The sequence below is a fragment of the Mauremys reevesii genome, linkage group 3 (genome assembly GCF_016161935.1).
Source record: "Mauremys reevesii isolate NIE-2019 linkage group 3, ASM1616193v1, whole genome shotgun sequence".
Taxonomy (NCBI): Eukaryota; Metazoa; Chordata; order Testudines; family Geoemydidae; genus Mauremys; species Mauremys reevesii.
Genome location: NC_052625.1, coordinates 112,268,516 through 112,295,239, shown reverse-complemented (window position 1 = coordinate 112,295,239; position 26,724 = coordinate 112,268,516). Strand labels below are relative to the sequence as shown.

The following is a 26,724-nucleotide window of genomic DNA, read 5'->3' as shown; positions in this document are numbered from 1 at the left end:
GGAGCCCATATTGTCTTCTAAAGTAGAGATTCTAGTTTCTGCCTCCCCAGTGCTGGAGGATAGCCTCTGCAAACTCAGCTGTTGTGGTGCAATCACGGCTTTAATTTCAGAGATATCCTTGATATTTCCTTAAAGTAGGATCTGTTCTTTGGATATCTGCTTTCAAATTTGGTAGACTTGATCCAGGCCTTCTAGGCACTCCTTGAGTCCTGCCATGCTGCCCTGCACAGGGCTGAAAGAGATCCTGTTTCTTTGTGATTTGTGGGGAATCCCGGGAGGGAGAGGGGTTAAAAACCAGGTCAATTTGCTACTAGGATGTTAAAGAACAGAATGAACCACCCAGAGACAAAAAATCTGTGGCCTTAATATAGTGGATGTTGGTGGATTTTTGTGGGCCTGAGCACGAACTCCAGATCTAAGCATCCATTTTCCCCTGCTGGCTCCCAGAAGTCCTGTGTTTTGGTCTAATTCCATGCTTAACATTTCTTCATTAAGAGACTGGGCAAGTAGACATACCAATGTTATTTTTAAATGTCCACTATAATTACTTGTAATGTGTGTAGTAAACCTTTAAAGAAAGGTCTGGCTTAGCAAAATTTGTATTTCCTCTACAAAGCTTTTTCAAAAAGATTTACAGCTCACAACGTTAGCACAGCGACAGCATCACTGCTAAAAAAGTTATTCCCCCCAAAGACAAACACAAAAACAGCAACACATTAGGAATTGCAGAAAATGCTTTCACAAAGCACCTGGGAATAGGTGTAATATGGTTAGCAGTCAACACACACATGAATTTGTAGAATTGAGTTGCAAATTTAATAAAGTCTGATTATTAACGTTCTAGGCATGCAGATGTTAGCATTTTCTACAGTTATAAACTGAACTTAGAAAGCATCAAGATGCAATGAACCTGTCAAGTAATACATGATATCTCCTTATCAGAATCTTACCTCCATCAAGACTCCTGGAGACACGTTTGCTTGAGGTGCGCTCAAAGTACGGAGCTGGTCTGTCTATAAGGTTGCTAGCCTGCCGTGTCTGTGCTTGCGTACGGCCACTGTAGCGGAACTTGGAACCCAAGGTCAGGAACTTTGCCTTAGGAGGCTGTTCTGGTGATACAAGTCTAAAAGACAAATATGAGAATAAAAGTAATTTCATAACTGCTCATCATACTATGAGTTAATTTGGAAAGAAAAATTATTTAATGATAAAATTCAAGCTTCAGATAAACATAGCATATAAGATTGTTAAAAGTTTGTAAAGTTGGTCTTATCTTGCAAAAAAGTACAAAGAAAATTAAGCTACAAGTATCAAAATAACTAAATTTAATAAATTTTGCAGAGGATTACATTTAATTTAATTATTTTTTTAACTTTAATTGCTAATCATGATATTCACAAATTTGCTATTGGTCTGCCAGATATCACTGAGAATTAGCAAGGTTCTACTGTATTTCAACAATAGAAATTAGTGACACTAGCCAGATGCTATTAACTGCTGTTAAACGACCAATGCTCTAGAAAATAGAAGATTGGTGTTTTCATTTAAGATACTGATAACTGAAAAAAAGATTAAAAGTTCTGTTTGAGCAAGGCAGAGGGAAAAAACCCAGTAATGGTCCAGCAACACAAAGAAATGATAACATGCTAAATCCCTGGAAAATTACTCAAAGCATCTCAACTGATATAGATCTTACATTATTTGTTTGGTGCCCACAGCTTTAGCATTCAATGCCTATACCAACTTTAAGGTTTTTCATGTTGCAAACTCTGACAGTTCCAGAACTGTGGTCTATGAAGAACTGGCTGGTCATGTGATGCTGAGTCTCTTTGTTTCTAGCTACTTCTTTTGATATCCAGGCTCTTTATTGCAAAAGAGAGAGATCTATTACTTGTAGAAGTAGTTGGAAATGAGGAGCAGCCAGCCTAGTTGTCACTGTTACATATTAGAAGAGAAGAAACAGGAGCTGATCACCAATAGGACTGGAACTGGTGGCACATCAAGGAAGGACTATCCAGAGAAGCAGGGGGATGAGAGGACCAGATGCCTAGGCATCGGCAAAGAATGCTGTGACAAATCATAAATGCAACAGGGAATCCAAAAAAGAAAAAGAAAAAAACCAGTGGAGAGGGAAATAAAGAGAAGTAGATCATGTGACTTTTTTTTAAAAACAAAATATTTATGCATTATAGACAGCTGAAAATTATACAAGTATGTTCCTTAATATTTTCTCATGAATGCAACTGCTTTAGATGCCATATGGCTATTATACAAGGACTAATGGGAAAAGAAATGTCCTTGTGGACAATCTCCTCTACTAAGCTGTGGTCCACATTGTAATAAGTTTGGGATAACCTGAATTCAGAAAAACAATGCTGTCACAAAAACTGGAGAGCCTATTAATTCCTGAATCTTGCAGCACAGAATCCACATTTATCTACAAAGGCTCTTACTGCTGCCGTTTCTAATCTGGTCCCTTTTAGAGACTCCCCTACAGCAATATTTGAAACCTTTAGAAGTCCTCTGTGAATTTAGATAAAGCATCTGAGCATTCCCTGTAGATTCTGCAAATTCCTCAGGAAGCATCTAAGTTCAAAATATATTTTTAAGATCTTCAATTACGATTGCAAGGATTCCTTCCTCAGATAAGTAAGCAAAAATGGTGGCCATCTTTATGAAAGGTTAATTTGCACCCCCTCCTATTTTAGGATGCTTATACAGCAGAACTACTAACCATCTTGAGTTTTCCTTCTTTGATTGTGAGGACAGCCTTATACCACAATCCTGCCTCGATAATTTCTGTAAATTCTCATTGACAATACAGTGTTTCCTAAAGTAAGTATTTTGGAATGAGGAGAAAAAAGGCAGAGAATATATTTCCAGGGTTGTTACTGTTCTTTGTTTTCCAATCTTGGCAAGGCTATAGCATTAACTGCCTTTTTTCCCTCTATCCTGCTGAGATAAACTTTTAATCCTTTAATAAGGAAAAAACAAGAGAACTAATTACTTCCTGATTAAGCGTATTTTAAAGGATATTTTATATTTCAAGCTTAATTACACGTAATAACTGACAAAGCTATGGTTACATCAGTGCAAGAAGTTCTGGGAAGACACTAAAAAATGAAAATTTCAAATACAACATCACAACTACTATATGTGATAATTTATACATGGGTATACACACACAATCTTTCTGTATATGGTATGGTTCAAAGCTGAAGACTAAGACCACCTGCGAAGAGCAGAGTAGATACCCAGTTTGACAGCAGTTCTTAAGTGGATTGTTACTTACTGGAAATATAACTAGAATTCTATACGGTTTGAACTTCCATAAATATTATAAAAGAAGGGCACAAATTGGCTTGTTTTCATATTTAATAGTGTATGTACAAAGTTTGGTAAGTCATCTTTTAAACTAAGAGGGATAACATCCAATGTACAAAGCTTACGTTAACACAGGTCTTCAGTTATCTATGAGGAATTACTAACCTTATGAAAAGAGTTTTCCTTACACCTGGAAGTTGAATTGTATGTGTGAATTCATGCAGTATACACAGAACACGTGGCAGGAGCAGGGAAAAAAACATTAAACATTTTTGGGCTGTAACAGTTGTGATACTGTTTATTTCTGGCATTCAATGAGAGAAAACAGATCTGGATTTATTTATTTTAAAATCCTGATGAGAGGTTCTGGGGATTTTCTGCCTGATGACATCAGTGGAAGTATATGATGGTGAGAGTATTTGAAGCTTAGTACTTGTTATAATACCATTCCTGACTAGAAAAATCTATTTCTGGTTGGAATGAAATCCAACTGAATTCTGTGCTATTTCTGTGGAAGATATTCTGATAAATATAAAATGCCTCTGAAAACATTTACAGTTGCAAATTACCTCTTAAAAATCTCAACTGATCAAAAATCTCAACGAATTCTTTCCTATTTTGGACTAGATTCTAATTTAATAATGACAAAATATAAATCATCAAGCACATTTCAAACTATTTCAATGGTATGAATCATTTCAAGAACACTGATTTATCCCAGCAATGCAGCAGAGAGGCCTGTGCTGCATGTCACTCCTGGTCATGGATTGCACTCACCAAATGATTAGATTTTCATACCTTCATATTCAGTTTGAGAAAAATCACATATTGCATATTGACAATGCATTTTTATTAATTAGAAAACCTTCCATGCTTTATATGCTTGTGAGGTTTATAGTGTCCAATGTTAAATTTCCTCAGACAGTGCATCAGGTGTGACACACTATGAACTGCTTTCAAAATGGAATGTTTTCTAAATTATGTATTTAGTGATTCACTGCTGAAACTTAACAGCGCAAATGGCAAAGCATGATTTTCTTTAAAAATAAAAATTAGAGGAGGAGGTATGGCTGAGAAGGGAAATTCCAATTTCTACTGCCAATTAATATAATTGGCTAAAGCTAATATTAGAATCATAGAAATTTAGAACTGGAAGGGACCTCGATATGTCATCTACTCCACTTCCCTGCACTGAGGCAGGACTATCTAGACAAGTGTTTGTCTAACCTCTTCTTAAAAACCTCTAATGAGGTAGATTCCACAACTTCCCTAAGTATATGTTCCAGTGCTTAACTACACTTATTGTTAAAAGGTTTTTCCTAATGTCTAACCTAAATTTCCATTGTTGCAATTTAAGTCCATTATTTCTTATCCTGTCCTCAGTGGATAAGGAGCACAATTTATCACCCTTCTCTTTATAACAACCTTCTACGTACTTGAATATCATTATGTTCCCCACTCAGTCTTCTCCAGACTAAACAAACCCCGTTTTTTTTCAATCTTTCTTCATAAATCATGTTTGACTTTTAATAATTTTTACTGCTCTCCTCTGGACTGTCTCCAATTTGTCCATGTCTTTCCCAAAGTATGGTGCCCAGAACTGGACAAAGTACTCCAGTTGTGGCCTTATTAGCACTGAGTAGAGTAGAATAATTATGTCTCATGTCTTGCTCACAACACTCCTGCTAATGCATTCCAGAATTATGTTGACTCATAGTTAATTTGCGATCCACTATAACAACATCGCTCCCATTAGAAAATATACATCTGCCACAAAAAGCTGTCTAGCGAGATGGCTATATTATTTAACTGCTTTTATGTTCACTGCAAGGCTTATGAGAGTGTACACTGTCAATCTGGAGTAATCTCACATTACCCACTTTTAAATATTCCAAAAGGTGGAAGGAGCTGAAACATATTAGAGGAACATGTTTGTTCGAGAGTTACTAATAGGAGGCTAAACAATAACTGCAATATCTCTCAACTTAAATTTATTTGTGAGCAGGTTTATTTTCTGAAATACAGCATAGTGAATTGTTGGGGTATATTTTTTCTGAAGAAAGCATTTAAAAAGGGCAACTTGTTCACTCCTTGTGACAAGTACTGCACAAAATACAGGCTGTCCTTTTACTTAATAGATTCTGGGCTGCTACAGTGTAAATGTAAGTATACAATTTAATCATGTACAGGAAGATTTCCTGTTTTCAGGAGAAATTTGACAGTAAATTTGAAAATAAAGCATTCCTTGAAAGTCTGGGAGGGCAAACAAGATATCTCAATACAATTAGCAAGTGCATATATTCCCATGGGAAATGCAGTGGTTATATTCTTAATGTAGTTGTAGTTGGGTATATAACTAGCATGCAAACTAGAGCTGGATAAATAATAGATGTTTTTGGTTTACTGGCAATTCTGAAAAATTGAAAAAGGTATTTTCAGATCAAACTGAAGAGAAAATTTTTCAAAAAAAAATCCTTGAAAATCAAAAAAAGTAATTTTTTTTCCTCTGGGTCAAGATGAAATATTTTGTTTTGATTGAACTTGAAATTTTGTTTCAATTTTGGGCATTTCTACAAAAGCTAAGGAAAAGAATCATGAAAAGAAGCAGGAACGGGGGAGGAGGCTCCCCCCAATCACCTTTGACCCAATGATTTGGGTACTCACCCAGGATATGGGAGACCAAGTTTCAACTCCCCCTTCTGCCTCATGAGGAAAAGGGATTTGAACTTCGGTCTCCTAAACTGCAGGAGAGTGGCCTAGCTACTGGGCTATGGGATATTCTCATTCTCTCCTATTGAAGCTGTTCTACTTTTTATAAATAGTAATTGGATCGGGGCTTAAACCTGGTCTCCGACATCATAGGTGTGTGCTCCAAGTAGCACCTATAGAGCCATTTTCACTCTCATTCCCTGCTCTAATGATTAAGAATTGCTATTATGAATGACAATTGATAATCATTGGGCAAGGAAAGCGCGTGAGAATTACTCTATAGCCTGCTAGCTGGGGCACTCACATAGGACAAGAGACCCTCAAGTTCAAGTCCCTGCCCCAGTAACTAGAGAAGTCTTTAGCAAGTACACACTGAAAAGATGGCAGCATGTGGTCCCAACTACTACTGCATATAGTGTCCAGTGATAAGGGGACCTGATGCTTAAAAAGGCCTCCTATCCAGACAGTGGCTTGGTTCTTGCAAGTTTTGGTTTCCTCTCAGGTGTTCAGCTGCTGCACAAACTGAAATCTTAGCGAGCTACATTCTGACTCATGCAGATCTGGATGGTCAAGTAGGAATTGAGCTATAAAGTTGAATTTAATTAACCTTTTATCTAAGATATTAAAAATTAATAGTTTAGGATCAGTGATCTATGTGTATCTTTCACATGTTTCAATGGGAGCCAGAACTGGATGCAAAACAAGTGGAGAAAATATAGTCTCACACACAGACACTTTCCTGAGAAAAATAAAAATAGTTTTGACTTTTAGAAGAAGGGGGATAAGACTGAGTATTTACCTGTAGAAAGTATGGTGCTCCACACAAACCTTCCATAACCTTTTAGCAGCCCGATGGTTTGGCAATTTGAACCCAATGGTGCTTTCAAACTGTTCCAGCTGGAAAGGAGCCACAAAATTAACACATTTCCTGAAAGCTGGCTAGCTTAGCAGGCTGAGTGAGTTCAGACATTTCCATTACCGCAACAAGCACTAATTCTCCTTTCTTGAGGCTCAAAATGTCTCAAAATATTCCATATTGCAATATAATTGCACCGGGTGGACTACTCATGCAGGGTAATAATCACATTATCACTTCCTATCAGTACTTACTAATGGCTCTTCTTTGGGAAAACCAATAGTTTTCTTTGCAAGTTTCATGACTAGCTGCCCAGAACTGCCCAGAATTAAAAATATATATTATATATACACATACATACTGCAGAAAGCCAATTGTGCTGAGAATTGTAGTAGCAGTCATGCACACTTTCTCCCCGTAGTCCACTAAATACTGTACTAGGCAGTGTTCAAGCTACACAGCACATTAAGTTTGTCATAATTTCTAAGCCAAAAATGTTATGTAAATGTAAGTACAAGATGTACACATGGATGGACAATACATCTATGTCTAAGAATCACAAGACGTAAAGAGGGAGAGAGATTTTTTTTTCAAATTACGATTTTGTATTAATCACAATCTATTGACATATAGCAATCTCCATTAGCATGGTTACAGTTCACAGCATTTCATGTAAAAAGTCAATTAAAAATATAAGTAGCAAGTAAGTAAATAAAAGGAGCTAGCTAGTTGATGAGAATTCATTAATTAGAATACCACATGTAAGTATTTGGTATGACTGGTCATCTATGAAGAGGATTCAGAGATCCCTTATTCCCAAACAGTTGCTGATATAAATCCCACATTTGAACTCCCTGCCAGAACACCTGGGGAAGTTTGGAAAACATCTTGCTGGTGGGCTGAACCTTAGCTTTCACTCTTGAATAGCAGCAGAAAGGTTGACCACTATTTTCTATAAAACATCACAAGCTGTTTATGAACAGAACTGCAAGAAATGAATAAAAGCCCTCCTTACCTCTGCTGGCCTGACTTTGATGTAGAAGTTACTGCGTTTATAAGAGATTTTCAAAATTTTGGGCCAAGCAAAACGGTTGATTCTGAGTCTATCCTTGTAAATAAGTAGCCCATTAGCGCATACACCCAGCATGATGTCCACACCTTCTGAATCCTATCGCAAATGAGAATTTTAGACAAAATTTAAATAATGATATTTCATGGAGTTAACTATGTTAATACACTTGGGAGGAGGGATGTTGATTACACTGGTTTCATGTTGAAATTACAGTAATGCCAAATGGGGTTGCAAAGAAAAGGTACACAACAGCAGGAAAAAAATCTGCATTTATTAACCTTAGAAACAAGGTTGGGACTCCTGCAGTGGTTTGACATTCATCAGTCCAGTCCACAGTGACAAGACACATCTATGTGTACATGCTACAAATTTAGAAAACACACCAAAATGATGGTGATGGGGGGCATATAAAAATAGATTAGAAACTCATCAGCAGTAGAAATGTGATGGATGTTAGCAAATGTTTCAGCAAGCATTAAAGGGAGAAGAAAAAAAATGAAAGGGCTTGCAAACATAGATTTTATGAAAAATAGAGCAGGTTGGTTATATCATATTGTGCAGTTATATATAACTATTACTTCAATTAAGATGGAGAAGGAAGTGGATATTTGGCTGACAATGACAGCTTAGCCACTTCAATCAAGGTGCTGGCAGATAGCATTTTAATCATTTTGGCCCGATGACAATGTCTGATCTCAGTTTATCAGTTTACAGAAGCAAATGCTTATTCATAGGAATTGCATGTAATGCAAGTCTTGAGAAGAGACTTCCCCACATTATAGCACAAATACCAACATCCTCCCAACCAACTAGCAATAATACAAAGTGCTCACATCCAGGTGTCACTAAATTCTAGACTGATTGGTAGAATTCTAAGGGCTGAAAATTGATTTCAGAAAATAGAGTTCTTGTCAGAGCTTTTCTTGCCATGAGAAATCGCTGTGGAGTAACTGCAAGCATTAGAACCACTGAAAGAGTGAAAATTCTTAAAGCCATCCAAGACAAGAGCGAGCTGGCATCGTGAACTTCTACTAGTAGTGGAAATAAGGTTGCAGATGTATATACCATACATCTCCAGTAAAGACTAGCGTACCTACATTAAATGTTTCCAAGAGCAACTGGGAAAGGCCATTAATAAAATTACAAAAACGTTTTATAAGACCCAACTACCTTTCCAAGTTCCACTGAATAAAGCAGAAGGTTTCTCTAGTATTTTTACACTATATATAAAAAATCTGACTTTAGCTTCTCTTTTTAAATATTGGATTAATTTAGCATTCTGAGTCCATTAAATGAATTTTGTTACTGATTTTCTGAGAACATAGATTTTTTTAAAATTGGATTATATTAATGTTTGTTTACTTTTCAAAATTAAAATGTCAATAAAAATCGAAGTTCATTTCCAACCATCTAGATTAAAAATCTGTACTTAACTTCCACTGGTATAAAAAACAACAACATTAAAGACACATTTTAGGCTCCACTTTGCCTCTCCAAGCCTATCACTGAGATAAACATTTGACATTTAAAACAAACTTCGTTGCTCCTAAGAATATTTTTCCCCAATCTGTAAGTATGGAGCCACATAGGCTAAATAATCCTAGACTGAAGATAAACTCTCATGGTCCCTATGCCTGTAAACTGAACAATTAATATGACTGCCAGATAGTATAGCAGATGAAGGGCTTGCATTTACGTATCCTTAAATGTACATATATCTTCAGGTTGAGTGGCCCATGTTTATTGTGCTCTGTAATGGCAAGTATTTTTCAGAAAAAAATAGTTCAATACCTTGGCATGATGTAAATCCACTCCATACATGGAAAGCCTCTTGGCGTTTTCTAAGAAATGAGAATCTGCCTGTGCTGGAGTCAAGCCCCTAGAACCATTAAAAGATGCCTTCAGTTAACTGTTAAAAATAAATATCAAGATAGTAAAACCTAGTGAAAACAGTTACATTTAGGGTATGTTAAATATTTCAGATTAGAGGAGTCTAAATCATGAGTACTTTTGCACTTATCTGTATTTCTCTCCCCAAAGTCGTAGGTATGTATATTTTCATTCATGGTATATTATATTCTTAATAGCATTTACTATCTTTAGTGCTGCAACACAATTTTAATTATAACCTACTCAAACATCCCCCCACCAAACAAACACTTTTTCCACTTCAAAGAACTGGCTTCCAGTTTTCCCTCACCTCTCCCACAAACAGAATCAAGGATCTCTTCCATGACTCAATATAACTCTAGCAGTATTTTTTATGAAGTTATAAGATTGAAAAGTCACTTTGGATCATGTTAAACAGTTATCTGCTGAGTTTTCCCAGCCCCCTCTGTGACACTGGAGTAGATGTTCTCCCCAACTGCCCTGACAGAAGGGCTGTGGTAGCACAGTTTTGTTTTCAATTATAAAGATCTTTTAAAAAATACATACCACTCTCCTAAAGACACATTCACTAACTTATCAGGAAAAGAGAAAGTCACGAGCATGACCATCATGGATCTCAGTGCTTTACAGGTGCTACATAATTTTTACTGCATTCTGGAATATTCCATATTCTAGTCTTTCATTTAAATATATTGATCTTTTTCAGTTGCCAGGACAGATCCTTAGACATTTAAAATGCTTTGCTTCCCTGGTAAGCTATCCTTGCAGAAAACCGTGTCCCAGGTCAAACAGTACCACCACCAAAGGTAGGAATCTATCCTCCCTCCCACTTCGCTGAGGTGTGAATTTCAGAATTTCACTGGTATCCTTTATAATGCCAAGATCAGTAAATAAGGTACATTTCTTTTCTCAAATGTTCAACATGGAAAGGTTAACCTTTTCTGACTTAGACTGCACACTTTTCTATTAACTGTACAGTATCGAGAGAGCAATATGTTCCCAAATTGTGGCCCCACTGAAGACAGTGGGGTTTTTGCTCCCAATATAGCTCAGGACTTCACTAATTTTTTATTATCATTATTATTATTATTATTTGTATTGTGGTAATGCCTAATCATGGACCAGGACCCCATTGTGCTAGATGCTGTACAAACAGAACAAAAAGACTATTCCTGCCCCAAGGAGCTTACAATCTACGTTCATAGCATTTATCTAACAAAAGACAACCATCCTTCCGTCAGTATGAGGGGAACAAGAATAATTTTTCCTATCATCAACAAAACTAAAACAGTGACCGTGGTTTATTTAAGGTAAAAAAGAACATTACAAAGAGCGTATAGTTCAGGGCACTGGGTTTGGCCTATGGGCAATGCAAAGAAATGTATGATCTATTTTGCTGACTGAAAGCAATTGCCAATGTACTTATATTTTTCATGTAATGAGACTTTGGGACTTTAATTCTATCTGCACGTCAGTCATAAAATGGCTCCTCATAATCCGATGACAAATGTATTTTTAATAAACCAAAGGTAGCTAGTTTAGAGACTGAATAATTGTAGCTAATTTAAATGAAAAATTTCAGATTCTGAATGTTTTCTTCACATTATTCAAAACATCTCTGAACAAAATAAATTCAGACAATCATTCTTAAAAAGTAAGTAAAAAAGCCCGTATCATGAAATATAGCTTCAAACCTTTCCCAGCTGAAATGTTTATTGCTATTTTTACTGGCTAAAGCAAGAAGCCATCCATAATTGACTTTTTTGATGGAAGGCCTACTAAGGGGCTTTAATAAACAGAAGGAAAAAAAAAGATGAAAAGAAAGTCAAACTAAAGACAAGTTCCATTTAAATGCATATAAGAAAAATGTTGTAGCTATATAAGTATGTAAGACTTTCATAGTAGTGCTAAACTTCTTCAATTTAACAATTTTATACATATCTTTAAGATCAAGAGAAATGACAGATGTAACCAAGACCATATCAACATATTTTATTCCCACCAGGTCTGACACACCTGTGTGTTTTGTGCAGTTCTACTACTTTGTCCTCCATCTCTTTTGTTTGATTGGGTGCAAATTGGAATTCGCTGATGTAATGGTTATTGTGCTCCTCTGAATCATAGTCGCCTAGCTCGGCCTGCAGAGTATATGAACCAAGGAGGGCATGAGTCACAAAAGAACATGGCAGTCGGCCAGAAGCAATATCCTGGCGAAGCTGTAGGCACAGGAAATATCTGCAAAAAGGAAAAAAAGTTACTTAGGGTAAGCAGAAATATTCCTGCAGGATATCTGTGAGAGAACACATGCACAAAGCTGAGTAAAAACTGCCCAAACATGTAGTTCCAATAGTCTGTTTTTTACAAACCAAATGCACTGACAGAACCATTACACAGAGACAAAGTTCCATTTCTGATAGATTTTATCAACTAAAAACAAAGGATTTGGAGTTACAGTTTTAATATGAGAATCAATATATCTTTCATAAATCAGATGAATTAGAAATATTCTGGTTCCCAGTACAAATGAGCAGTATGTGTCGAGCTTTACATAATAAAACTTGCTTACCAACTCTGTCATGTTCATTTTCAGGCTTGGTACAATTAGGGTGACCAGATGTCCAGATTTTGTAGGGGCAGTCCCGATTTTTGTGTCTCTCTCATATAGGCTCCTATAACCTCCCACCCCCATCCCAATTTTTCAGATTTGCTGTCTGGTCATCCTAGGTACAATCCATTTAAAAATGGATGATTTTTTCCTTGAAATCTAGGGTTTGGTTTTAAAACTTCAGTAATATATCTAAATTTTTTTGCACCATGTAATCCAGTCAGTCATGCCTTACAACATTATTATATCAATAAGCAGTGAACACTTGCATCCCTCACACAGGTTGTATCCATGTGAGTAATTACATTTATCTTGTACCTTGCAACTCTTGTCCATAAAGCCTTATGCCATGCACACACAAAGTAATCTTACATGACATACTAAACAAAAGTACATTTTATTTTTTACTAGTTTATTTTGAATTCATAGTGAAGCTCAAAGTATTGGGGATTTAGAAAATTTCAAAGATAATCAAGAACAACACTATATACATTAATTGAACATAATCTAAAAGCCCAACTTAATTTCCTGAAAATAGTTTATAGCCAGCGTGGACACCTAAAGCTTGTGTTTTAGATTAATTGAACACTAATACAATTAGCTATACTACTACATGTGGAATGAGAGACAATTAGACTGTATATGTAGTTTGTTTTGTATATCGTATGTTTGGAGTGGTCATTTTTCCTCACAAATGAGGAAGCTACTAAGTGGTGAGTTATATAAATAATTTTAAACAAGTACCAATAAATCCTTTATATACCATTGTCACACAGTCTGTGTTTGCTACATACTGTATTTAACAAATTCTATTTGATAAATGTTTGACAACAAAAAATAAATTATCTGGACTATTTCTGTATCCCCTCAAAACACTTAAGCAAATTACAATATTAATGTTGCAACAGTAAACCAAGACAACTCTTGAGGAAAAAAATATTTCCCATTTTCTTTAAACTCTTTCTACTTTTCTCTGTTATCAGATTCTTCCTCCTTGGTTGTCTGAAAAGCATGTAGCACATAGTGGGTGCGATCATAAAGAAACAATAAAGGATAATAATTCTGTTGTACTATCTTAGTTTGTGTTTGTTACCATCTCTAATACCTATCTGTAAGCAGAGTCAGGATGAGCTCTAACCTGACATCTGGTGGTGAATTGTGGCAAGTGTGGAAAAGAACTTCAGGGGCTGGTCTTGTGCGCCTAGGCACACCCACCCCGCCTAGTATGAATCCACAGCTGCCCAAATGGTCACTTTAGCTGCTGTGGGATCCCCAGTTTCTCTGTTATTGGGGCAGGAAGAATAAAGTGTTGTTACCCTGATTATGTGAATCAAGGCCAGTGGAACTGTTTTATGACAGAGGGACTCACCATCAACTAAGTAGCACTCGCTAGACAAGGGACATGGGTTCCAAAACCCAGTGAATGGAGAGAGGTTGGGGACAGGTATGTGTACCTGATGGTATGGGCCCCTTTTCAGGGCATGGAACACCAATTGCACTACCTCCTCTCTCCACTGTTGAATAGCAGAGCTAATTTTGATTCCATTAAGAGTCTAGTTACAGGCCGCTGTGCTGAATTCACTTTGGGCCAATGGTGCACCAGCACTGGGGCTCCCCTACTACAAGCAGAAATCACTAAGAACTGAAGTCACTAAAGAGCTAAAATTACTGAGCTGAGTTCACTGAGTGCTGTGTTAACCAGTGGGGGAGCCTGAAGATATATTGCTAAGCAGCTGGCAGAGTGGAGCAGTTGTGAGACAGTTGGAGCGGCCCACAGAACAGCGAGTGGAACAGAGAGGAGCGGAACTGAGCAGTTGGCGGAGGTGGCTGGAGCAGCTCACGGGATGGCTGGAGGAGTGGAGCGGTGCGGCTGGTAGAGCGGAGCAGTTCGTGGTGAAGGCTGCAGCAGAACCCCACAGAGAGGTGGGGCAGTCGGCCTTCGACCATGTAAGGTGCCCCTTAACACCCAGCGTGCCCCCTTTTCCCTCCCCATTTCCACCCTGGCTGGCGGGGAAACTCTGCAGATAAACTTTTGAACTCTGGGGCTGCACTGACCAGGGACAGAGACTTTTGGTTTGTTGGACTTTTGGGTGATTTTGGGGTTGCTGGACTCAAGACCCTGAGGGAAAAAGGACACTGCCAAACTTACGTGGGGGTGGGTCTTTTGCTCATGGTTTGTGTTATGAATCCTGTTTGTGGTGTTTCCTCAACTAATGCCACACTGTTTCCCTCCTTTATTAAAAGGATTTTGCTACACTCATCCGTGCTTGCGAGAGGGGAAGTATTGCCTCCTAGAGGCCCCCGGGGGGTGGTATGTAATTGTCCCAGGTCACTGGCTGGGGGCTCGAGCCGGTTTTGCATTGTCTTATTGAAACGGAACCCCTAGATACTGAACCCGGCCCTTGTTGCTGCCGCCAACTCAGAGGGGCAGAAGGGTTACATATCTATGAAAATGTATTCTCAGCAATTCAGTTTATGTTTAATATAGAGTTAGCATATAAAGCACCTTAACATCTTTGAGCTTAGTACTCATATCAACACAAGTTACCCTACTGCTTACATCCGAACATAGAGGCAGCCCCTTAACATCCACTGGCTCCACGCCCCTGACCCTTAAGAGGTTCCTTCCCTTTTCTGGTCTCCTCCCTGCTATCATGCTGCTTCACTCTATCCCACCTCTGTCCTCATCCTCTGGTTTCTTGCTATAATTTTTACTTTCTCCCGCTTCCTTCTGGACTCCTTCATTAGACCCTCCCCCCATCTCAAGTAGCTTCCCCCCCTCATTTGGGAGCTCCCTTGGAGGCTTTATCAGATCCACTGAGTCCCAGGTCTCACCCCAGCTCAGGACTGCTCATGCTGTGAACCGGGGGCAAGAAAAGCTGTGTGATGTCATCATGCCAAGTCTGCAACTCCTACTCACTTCCTGCTGGCTACAAAAAGCAGCAGCACTGCACAGTATAGTCAAACTGTGCTGTAGCAGCAGACAGAATATTTAAACTTCCACAGCCATCCTGAAGTCTGTGCCCAGGATATGTACCCCAGTTTCCTCCCACACCTAGAGCCTCTCTGTTCCCTTAATCTATGAGGGAGGGGAGTTGGGGGGAGAGAAAATCTGCAATGTGAATTCAAAACACAGGAAGCAAGTAAAGTTGCTGACTTGCAGAGTGTACAATATAAAAAACACTGATTATCAAGGTTTATATTAAAATATGCATACCTGGTAATGTCTTCAGTCAACTGTGAAGGATCAGGAGGATAAAACTTCACATTAAAGGTGAATAGCCAGGGTAAACCTACAAATGGGAAATGGCTGATTATTACTCCACAAGAACTTTAACAAGCAACCAAAACAGAGATTTAAAACACTTGTGAAAGTCTTAATTCCTGAAATGCTAGTCACATCAATAAAAGTCAATTTTAAAATGTAAGAAATTTAGAAGCTATGATAAAGAGATAGAAAGTTAACAAGAGTGGGTTCTCTTCAATGCCAGGTAGTTACACTTGTAAACTGAAAGATCAGACCAACAGGTTAAGATAATTTATTTACTTTCTGAAGAATTTCTTACAATGTTTTTCTTATCATAGATTATGAAAACATCTATCAAAGTATTTAGAGTTTTGAATTCTCAGGCAACCATAATAATTTGATTTAGCAGCTTTAAAGGTATCTTTTGTTCAAAGAAACATTTTAGAGGGTTTCAACCTGAGCAACTATTTTTTGCATTGATTGTGAAGTAATATAACCAATGTTTTCCAGCTTCTTCCAGGGTAAATCTCTCTCCCCTGTTGAGATGAGCTCATAAAACAACAAATTCCTTTTAATTTGGGAGATTGTAGAATCACTCATGGGGAAGAAAAACTGAAAGAACTGAGGTTTGTGATGCATACACTAAAGCATGAAGTAGAAATAGTGCAGTTGTAAAGCACTTTATTTGCTGGCAAATACTGTAGCCCAACAAATGGCTGCTCTCATTAAATATATAAAACCACATACACAATACAGTTTCTCCTATATTAGAATCATAGACATGTAAGGCTGGAAGAGCCCTTGAAAGATCAGCAAGTCTAACCCCCTGTGCTGAAACAGGACCAAGTAAACCTAGACCATCCCTGGCAGGTGTTTCTCCAACCTCCTCTGAAAAACCTCCAATTATGGGGATTTCACAAGCTCCCCTGGAACTCTATTCCAATGCTTAACTACCCTTGTAGTTCGAAAGCTTTCCCTAATATCTCATTTAAATCTCCCTTGCTGCAGATTAAACCAATTACTTTGTCCTACCTTCAGTGGACATTGTTGGGGTATCATTAAAAGCAACTATTAAGACCATAAAAATCGAGCCACCACTCAAAACGCATTCACAGGAAAAATTCTAACAAAGTTGCTTTGTAATGACTCACAAATAAAACTGGACTTCAAGTGAAAAAAAACGTTTAAAGGTAGGAAGGAAATGTTGACATTAAAGAATCATGTTTCCCATAACTCTCCTTCATATACTGACTTATAACATTGAAATATAAAATGAGTAATTGTAAATAGTGAGATTAAGCACTTTGATAGCTATAGCTTTAATGATTTATAATTATGTAGTGAATGAGTACAGATAAGATAACACTTAGGCTGACAAAACAAAGGTAACATATCATGTTGGAAGATGTAAGTGGACATTAATGTCACACCCCCTTCATTAAGCTCTGATCCAGGAATTTATTAAGTTTTTAATGTTTTTGTTTTTAATGTTTTTGTTTTTTAACTTGTACAGAATTTTTTTGAAGTGTTTTCATTACTCAATAAAACAATATTGTTTGGAAAATAATTCATCTTTATTAGTTCCCAACATATGCTGCTGAATGCCTGGCGGTACTGAAGGCACCCACTTAGTTGTTATTGAACACTGTGACAACTCATAGGATCTTTTACAAATAGTGTCATAATCGTATAGCAAGCACCACAAAATTAATAGATACATTGTCAGTGTTCTATTCATAAATTTGCACCAAGCACCACACAATTCCTAATAGGCCCCCAAACTGTAGGGTCAGGTAGAGCATAGCACACCACAACACGTTACCATGGCTCACCGTTAAAATGCTCTTACAAAGCCTTCCTAAGCCATACAGGTCCTGGTTGAGCTCCATTGATAACCCTTGTATCTGGCTGTTCAAACTCAGACGACAGACATTCCACCTTTACCCTCCACCCAGAGGCAACTTTTCTCCCTTTGCTTCACAGATACTATGCAGGACACTGCAGGCAGCTATAATCACTGGGATATTTTTCTCACAGAGATCCAGTCTTGTGAGTCAACCTCACCACCCCTTCAAATGACTAAAAGCACATTCAACTGCCACTCTGCACCTGCCGAAACAGTAGAGTTGAATCGTTCCTTGGTGCTGTTGAGGTCGCCAATGTTCAGCTTCATGAGCCATAGAGTAAGGGGTAGGCTGGGTCTCCCAGGATCACTACTGGCATTTTGGCATTGCCAATGGTAAATCCACCAGTCAGGAAAGAAAGTCCCTGCTTTCAGTCTTTTGATCAGTCTTGTGTTCTTAAAGATGTTAGTGTCAGGCATCTTCCCTGACTAGCCAACACTGATGTCAGTGAAGTATCCCCAGTGATCCACCGGCACTTGCACAACTGTAGAAAAATAGTCCTTTCTGCTGAGTACTCTGGGGCAAGATGGTCTGGTGCCAAAATAGGGATGTGCGCGCTATCACTTCACTGCGGTTCACGAATCCAATCATTGCAAATCCATCCATTATATCCTGCAAGTTGCAGAGTCACAGTCCTGTGTAGCAGGAGATGATTAATGGCCCTGCATATTTGCATGACAATGGCCTGCACACTGGATTTTTCCAACTCCAAAATGATTTCCCACTGACCAGTAGCAATCTGTCAGTGCAAATTTCCACTGTGTGATCGATACTTCTCATCAGTGAAGCTCTCACTCTGGTGTCCAGATACTGGAAGGCTGGGGCAAGCTCAGTGCAGAGTTCTAGGAATGTGGCCTTGCACATCCAGAAGTTCTGCTGACACGGCTTGTCATCTCAACCCTGCATGACAGTGCGATCTCACCAGTCAGTGCTCATTTCTCGTGCCCAAAAGCAGCACTCCACCATTTGCAACCACTCTGTGAACACCACTGACAATCAGGAATGCTGGGACAATTTGTATAGTGGGGGTTCTGAGAAACTGTAAAACCTGTACATAATGGAATGAACTTCAAGCCAGGGGGTATGGCAGCACCTCAAAGACCCCTGATAGTTCCAGCACCTATGCCAACAATGTTGAATTGGTTCTCGCTATGTCCTACAGCAATTTGGCCTCCCAAAAAAACCATCATGTTCTCCACAGCTCTTTCTGCAGCTCTGCAAATACTGGAGAGTTGTGCATCCTGTGCTTGCAACGCTCATGACAATAGTGCAGAGTTCTGCAGGCTCCATGCTTTTGGACAGTGGCAAGCCCCATGCAGGTCTGTGGGATTTTAAAAGTAGGTGTGGAAAACTATGGAATAAAGATGGCATTTGGAGGTGGAAAAAGCTGCATGATGGGAACTTTATCTCACAATTAGTCATCCCAGTGAAACTCGTTTCTGCCCCACTATGCATTGCCAAAACTTCCCAAAAGACAGTGCGCTGGATGGTGGTGAGTAGCACACTGGGATACCTACCCATCGTGCACCACATTGTGCATTGAAACAAGCACTAATGTTGAGTAGGCACAGCACCAACGTAAGGAGCCAAGCATGCATGCACGTACGCAAGCAATATACTACCTGTGGCAGCTTTATGCCAACCTAACTTGAGTTAGCAAAAGTTTGTAGTGTAGACATGCCCTAGGTCTGGGGAAAGAAATCGGTGTCTAAGCTAAATACAAGTTGTGACAGACAGTTAAGCATAAAGGGTAACATGCTGCAGGAGGTTGCTTGAGCTGGCCTGGGTAATAAGGGTTAGATTGTTATGTAAAAGAGGTTTACATAAAAGACCCTATTAAGGGTCAGCTAGCAGATGTGTGTCAGATTGTTGTAATGAGCTATGAAACCAGCGTCTCAAGTCCATGGTTTCTGGTGTCTAGCAGCATTATGAATTTAAGTTCCCAGGTTCATCTTTTGAAGTGCGTATGCAGGTTTCCTTTGAGGACGAGTATTGAAAGATCAGATATGTGGCGATCATTTTGTGAAAAGTGTTCGCCCATAACTGATATGGTGGTTTTGTGCCTTATTTTCTGAGAGAGCTCATTTGATCACACAGTGATTGTCTGGTTTCACTCAATTTTTATTGGGGTATCTGATGCACTGGACGAGGTACACCACATGTGATAAGTATGTGTAGGACCCATGAATCTTGAAAGGTGTGGTGTAGGGGGGTATTTATCATTGTAGCAGTGGAGATATGTCTTCAGGTTTTGTATCTGTTTTTCAGGCAGGGTCCGGTGCCACTTTTAGTAGGTGCATCCCGGTCCATGGAGAGCTTGCTTCTGATGACTAGCTTGGCAAGGTTTGGGGGGTTGTTTTACAGCCAGAAGAAAAGGGTGTAGGAAAGATTTCTTTCAGGATGTGGGCCCCATCAAATATTAGTTGCAACTATTTGATGATACCCCATATGGATTCGTGTGAGGTGGTAGATGACAGAGGTACATGCTATCAGTGTTTTTTTGCCCCCTGTATTGAAGTGGGTTCTTCCAGGGTATTTGGGTGGTCCTTTCCATGATGCAATCTACTTCTCTAGTGGTATCCTTAATTAATGAAGGTGGTTTTAAGTGTGCATCCTGGACTTTCTCTTCATAGCAAATTCTGTGGTATCTAAGTGCTTGGCTGTAGATAATAGATTTTTTGGTGTGTCTGGGGTGGTAAGCATGGAGGTAAGCATGGTGATCCAGGCATTCCTAATATATATTCATTTGTAGGGTTTCACTGTTGAAGTTAACTGTGGCATCCAGGGAGTTGATACTTTGTGGGAATGTTGTAGAGAGAGTTTGATGGATGAGTGGTGGTTGTTGAAGTTGAGGTGGAAATCTATGAGAATTTAGGTCTTTTGTCCAGAGGATGAAAATATAATCAATATATATAAAACCTGCTCACCCTTAATGGCCTACTCAAAACCTCTTTTACAGAACATTATAATCCTTATTGCCCCCGCTACCCAACGTGTTTTACCCCTTACGTTAAACTATCTGTCCCAACTTCTATTTAGTTCAGACACACTGATTTCTCTTCCCAGACCTGAAGAACTCTGAGTAGTTCGAAAGCTTGTACCTTCCACCAACAGAAGTTACGCCAATAAAATATATTACCTGGATTACTTGATGACTACCTGTTCTGTTCATTCACTCTGAAGCACCTGGCACTGGCCACTGCTGGAAGGCAGGACACTGGGATATATGGACCTTTGGTTTGACCCACTATGGCCATTCTTATGTACCCACCTTGTCTCACTCATAACTAATTTCTGTTCTGAGAATAATACCATGTATTAGGTTTGTAGTATTTTGTGGGCCAAGGAATGAAACCATTAATATGTAACAATATTTCAACATTGTCTTTACCTCTTAAAAAACCAAACTATTACCAGTTGGAAGGGAGAAGAGTTTGAGTTTATGAATTATATGCCAAATGAAGCATTGTTTAATGTCTAAACACAAAAATTCTCAAAATTTTGCATTTCTCTTTACATTAAAATCTTTTATCAAGATTTTTAAAAGTGACTAGTGATTTGGGGTGCTTCGATTTTTGGCTGCCCAGCTTGAACAACCTTCTATGAATTAGATTTTCAGAGGAAGTGCTCAGTACTTTCTGAAAGTCTGGCCTCTGAGCAGGGGCGGCTCTAGAGCCCAGCGGGGCAAGCACCCGCCTGGGGCGGCCCTTTCCCAGGGGGGCGGCAGGCTGGGCCGGTGGACCTGCCGCAGTCATGCCTGCGGGAGGTCCACCGGAGCCCCGGGACGACCGGACCTGCCGCAGGCATGACTGCGGACGGTTCGCTGGTCCCGCGGCTGGGCTGGACCTCCCGCAGGCATGACTGCGGCAGCTCAACCGGAGCCGCCAGACCAGCGAATCGTCCGCAGCTGCGGGAGGTCCAGCTGAGCCGCGCGACCAGCAGACCCTCCGCAGTCATGCCCGCGGCAGGTCCGCTGCTCCCGCGGCTCGGGGGCGCCTCCCGGGCATGATTGCTTGGGGCGGCCAAATTTGTAGAGCCGCCCCTGCCTCTGAGGTGTCAAACTGGGGTATCCAAAGTCACTAGTTGCTTTTGAAATTCATGGCCCCTTGTATCTCACAAGATATTTCTATTCACAAAACATCCTTAGAACAAAAAGGATTTTTGAAGTGTTTACAGTGATGCATATACTAACACAGGACAGGATCAAGTCCAAAAGGTGTCACTGGAAAAAAAAATGTCTAATGGTAACTAATGGGTCAAATGCACATACAATCAGAATGCCATTTTAACGTAGCACTATTGAATGAAAGCCATAATGGATGGAAACAGGTTAATCTATTCTCTCCCTGGGGACTGGCATCAATTAAAAATAATTAATGTTTAATTCTCTGAAAATGAAAAATCTATCATCATGAACCCATATAAAAGTAAATATAAACATTTTATTCCAGTTACGGGGAGAGGCAATACACTTGTAGCTCAAATATACCAGGCTTCTGATATGTCGTTTTGTGAGAAAAGTCAATAAATGGTGAGTACAGTCTTACAATAATACTGCATGAAAGCTACCTGATTAAAACAAAAAAAGTTGCTAACGAAAAACAAAGGTAAGTAAGAACACTACAGAAGTACATGGACAAAGAATGTACAGAGAATTTAATCATAAGCAAACTTTAATTGTCCTGCTATGAAAATACTAATTTTCTGCAAAAAGAACAGGTGTACTTGTGGCACCTTAGAGACTAACAAATTTATTTGAGCATAAGCCACAAGTACGCCTGTTCTTTTTGCGGATACAGACTAACACGGCTGCTACTCTGAAAATAATTTTCTGTGAACAAAAAATAATAAATAATTACTAGGCATCTAAGTTAACTATTAAGAGAAGTGAAAGAGTTCCCCTCTTGAGACGATCAGGGCAACTGACATCTCTCGGTGGTATTCTTTCACTGTTCCAACTGCAGACTCAGCATTAGAAGAGTCCATTGGTTGCCTTTTAGGTCTGGTCTACCCCCAAAAAAATTAATAACCTATTCCTGTTAAACCTAATAAACCCAGTTCATCTGCACCTGGTTTATCAGCAACTGTAGACCGGGAGGGAGACAACAAAAACAAACAAAAAACTGTTCAGCATCTGCCCCCAACCTCTCAAATATAGTGAAGACTTGCTTAATGCTCAACTCAGTTTTTAATGGTTTATACTTGCAGTTAAACCAAGTGTAGATGAACTGACGCTTAACCCATTGCTGGCTCCTGTTAGCAATGTGATTTTTTTTCTAGCATAGATCACAGCTCTTAGAAGGCTCTTCGTAACCAGAAGATCTAAATTTTGTTTGTTTTAAGTGAAAGCTTATCTTCTGAAACATAAAATGCTCCTGGAGTTTGAATCCATGGGATATGTGGAAATTCCAGGTGTATACATCTTCAGTATTACCACAATTTAGACCATTATTACAGCCACAAACAAAATTCAGTAAAGCTGTTTGAAACTGACAAATCAACAATTTTGCATTGATCACAGTATGAATTGCTGGCCTTCTTATATTTTAAATGGTAATAGGAAACTGTTTTTCCTTTGAACATAAGCTAAATGTATTAAACTGCTTGTGTACAGTCTGTTTCTATACTTCTGACAGTCTACGGGTATAGCTCATGTGTACAGCAATATCACAAAAGCATACAAAAACTTGATTGTCTGTATAAAACTTTATACTGTGATACTGACATTATAAACTGCTGGGCAAGGTAAAAAAATGTTGATATTTAAATGATATTTAGAATTTTGTCTGTACTAGTGCTCTCTGTTTATTGGTGCTTAATAGTATGGCCTACTGAAATGTCAAGAATTTGTCTAGCCAACTTGCTACCTCAAAAATGCTTCAGAAGCAAGATTAAACACATTCTTCAAGGAAAAGAATGTAATAACCAACAGTGCACAATTAACATGATTCATCCCATCTATACTGGAGAATCAGTGTTTTATCCCAATAAAGGCATTCTTGTATCTTTTACTGTTGGTGTATATGCTATTTTTATGGCTCAACTAATAGTTTTGTGGTAATGTGGCAAGAACAAATAAATTAATGGCACACATGTAAAAAGGGCACCTGAAATTAAGGAAATTATTTCCCCTCTGCAATGTATTGCCCCTGAAATTGATCTAGGGAGTCAAGACAATCTATATCCAGACCTTGTTCTTAAGACCCTCCATATACTTAGTCCAGCCTACCTCATGGACCCTGTCTCTCCCCTCCACCTCCCCTCCAGTCCCTCTCTATTCACAGTCTCAACACAGCTGATGAAAAAAAGCATCTCTTCAGCAACTTCTCCTTTCCTTTGATTACCCTTATCTGTCACTCCATCTGAATTTATCTCTCAAATGCAGAGGTTTTCCTTATCTATACCTCTTAAAATCTTCTTTTCCTCTTCACAGCAATTAATTTCAACTCCATTTAACATTACAAAGCCTTTGAGAGAAAGTTTATAGGAAAGATGTTATATAAAGCAAAATTTCTTTGTATACATCTTGATGCACAGGCCCTTAGCCATACAGTTCTCCTTGTTAAATGAAAATCTGCTACAGCTGAGTTTAAACTGAAAATTTATATATCAGCAACTCTAAGTAATATAAAGTCTTGCAAAATTCCCAACTCATGGACTACATATTACACTACTGTTACTTAAGATTTTATTTGTGAAGTAAACATAATTTGATCTGATGTTTGATTTCATTTGGAAGTTCACCTAATTAGTCATGGCATTATCCTTTCTTATCCATCATCATTTCTGAGCAGCAAAGGAGATTAGCCTACATTACAGTATGCCTGCTAACACTATTGTAATTCACCCTTACAGAACCAAGGTAGAATTTTTCCATACTCAAACTGCACTTACGAATGAATATATTCATTTTTAGTTCCCTAGCCAGCCATTCTTATCCCCCAACCCTTCACGCTACAAAAGAAAGGAGCTCTGCCCATCTCCATCACCTTCATCCCTTTTATAATTCTGAACCTGTATCTAGTCACTGGGTGTAAATGTAAATCCTGTCCCAGCGCTACCAAGGGACAGAAGTTCTAGGGACCCTGAAAAGGCTAAGTCAGGTTTCAAAGGCTGTCACTCACTCTTGCCTCTTATTGGCCAGTGGAGTTTTGGGAGAGGGGAAGGAAGAGAAACAGCAGGGCAGAAGGAAAGTTTTCAAATTTCCTCCTCTGTTGCAGGAAATTCCTGTGATTGCCAGGAAAGGGGTTGGGGGGGGGGGGGAAGTGTCTGGCTGCTGAAGCCACTCAGATATGTATTTGTTTGCTTGTTCCCACCCTCAGCTCCCTAGATGATCCCTGATACATTTTGCCACTACCAGTTTAAATGCTTGAATGATTCTGCAAGATGCCATGAACGCTGGCCTCGAACCAGCAGAACATTTAAACATGTGCCTAACATTAAGCATGTGAGTAATTTCATTGAATTCAATAGGACTACTCACGGTTTAAAGTTAAGCACACAGAATCAGAGAAGTGTAGGGTTGGAAGGGACCTCAAGAGGTCATCTAGTCCAGTCTCCTGCTCTCAACACAGGACTAAGTAATAACTAGACCATTCCTGACAGGTGTTTGTCTAACCTGTTCTTAAAAACCTCCAACAACAGAGATTCCACAATCACTCTAGGCACTTTATTCCAGTGCTTAACTACTCTGACACTTAGGAAGTTTCTCCTAAGATGTTTAAATGCTTTGTTGGATTGAGACTTGGGTGTTCGTCACCTTGCAGAATCAAGCCCAAGTGCACAGAGACATGGGAAGGTAGTGGTTTTAAGAGATGCCAAGCCACCAATGCCATCTGCTTTGGTTTCCCTCCCTGATACCAGAGATGTGCTTTTGAGCAACATGCGTCCTACACCGATTCTCAGCCTGAAATTGAGTCAAGAACAAGTAGCAGGGTGGTGAGACATACACTGGTGCAGGCTTGAGATCACAGAACTTTCAAGGGGGCAGGCTTGAGTTTGCGCCATACAAGAATCTTACTTGCCAAGAAACCCTCTCGTTCTCCTGCATTAGGCTCCAGATCCCTTCAACTTCTCTTCTAGCATATGTCAGAATCACGTGCTTCCGGGTATTAGCAATCTGTGAACAATCCAGTTTATTAAGGGTGAAGTACCTTTTAGTATTTTCACTAACAGCTCAGGATATAAATGTGCTATTAACCAATCAAAATCTCAGACTTCAAGACTCTTTCCAGCAATAAGCCTTTGCCTTCCAAAAGAGTTAAAAAGTGATCTAGTTATTTTTAAAGTTACTGGAGTATCCAGACAGCATCCTACCTGGTTTGGAATAATTAATAAATACAAAGGGTTCAATCTATGCTGCTTTCTTATTGTACAAATCTCCTCAACTTCCTGTCAGATAGAGGTGTTCGCCACAAAACTTATAACACCTCCTTTAGTGTTTTGCTAAAAACTCTTGATCTAGATGATACTGCAAGATAGAGATATGTTAGCCCTGTTTGTTAATTTGACTGTTAACCGTCTCCCAGAGCCTACATCAAATGAAAGCTGCAATATTGTTATGTTTGCTTTAATGGTGCGGTTTTGGTGTTAGAGATCACAGACACAGACCCGGGCAACAGAATTCGGCTTGCCGGTGGCCATGGTAAGCCATAGCCTTTCGGCTTCTGCAACCTTCATAAAAGCAGTGCCCTCCTTTCCCATACCAAGCAAAGCCTGTTAAGTGCTGCAGTTTTCATGTTAACGTGCAGCAGCAGAAACCAAACTAACACCACCCCCATCCAATTATCTGGGATAATCGCTTTACCCCTCCCCCCACCACAGGGCTGGTATCAGGGAAGATCCCTGCTAGCCAAATGCGAACAGCTTAGCGCCAATGCCGCTCCCCCCCGCCCCCGCTTGGCTAACTGAGGGGAGGATTTCTTTTCAGCCACAGGCAAACAGCCCAGTAGGAATGGCCACCTCTGAATGTCCACTTAATTAAATTCCTGTATTTCAACCAGGTTACCATGAATGATATCACTCTCCTGAGGATAACACAGAGAGATAAAGAACGGATGTTGCTTGAATGCCAGCAAACACTGGGACCATACGCTGCCAGGCTTTGTCATGCAATGA

At 39.2% G+C, this 26,724-nt stretch overlaps 1 protein-coding gene across 20 annotated transcripts in view; it reads right to left on the bottom strand.

Moving 5' to 3' along the window:
* The window catches only part of EPB41L2 (erythrocyte membrane protein band 4.1 like 2), a 270,772-nt gene that overhangs the window by 44,441 nt on the left and 199,607 nt on the right, over nucleotides 1-26,724 (bottom strand). For all 20 annotated transcript variants that reach the window (XM_039530116.1, XM_039530136.1, XM_039530131.1 and 17 more), the window contains 6 exons: nucleotides 15,674-15,749; nucleotides 11,868-12,086; nucleotides 9,753-9,840; nucleotides 7,905-8,057; nucleotides 6,833-6,930; nucleotides 951-1,123 (listed from right to left, as the gene is read on the bottom strand). In XM_039530116.1, coding sequence (XP_039386050.1) covers nucleotides 951-1,123; nucleotides 6,833-6,930; nucleotides 7,905-8,057; nucleotides 9,753-9,840; nucleotides 11,868-12,086; nucleotides 15,674-15,749 — 807 coding nt within the window. The remainder of the gene's footprint in view (nucleotides 1-950; nucleotides 1,124-6,832; nucleotides 6,931-7,904; nucleotides 8,058-9,752; nucleotides 9,841-11,867; nucleotides 12,087-15,673; nucleotides 15,750-26,724) is intronic.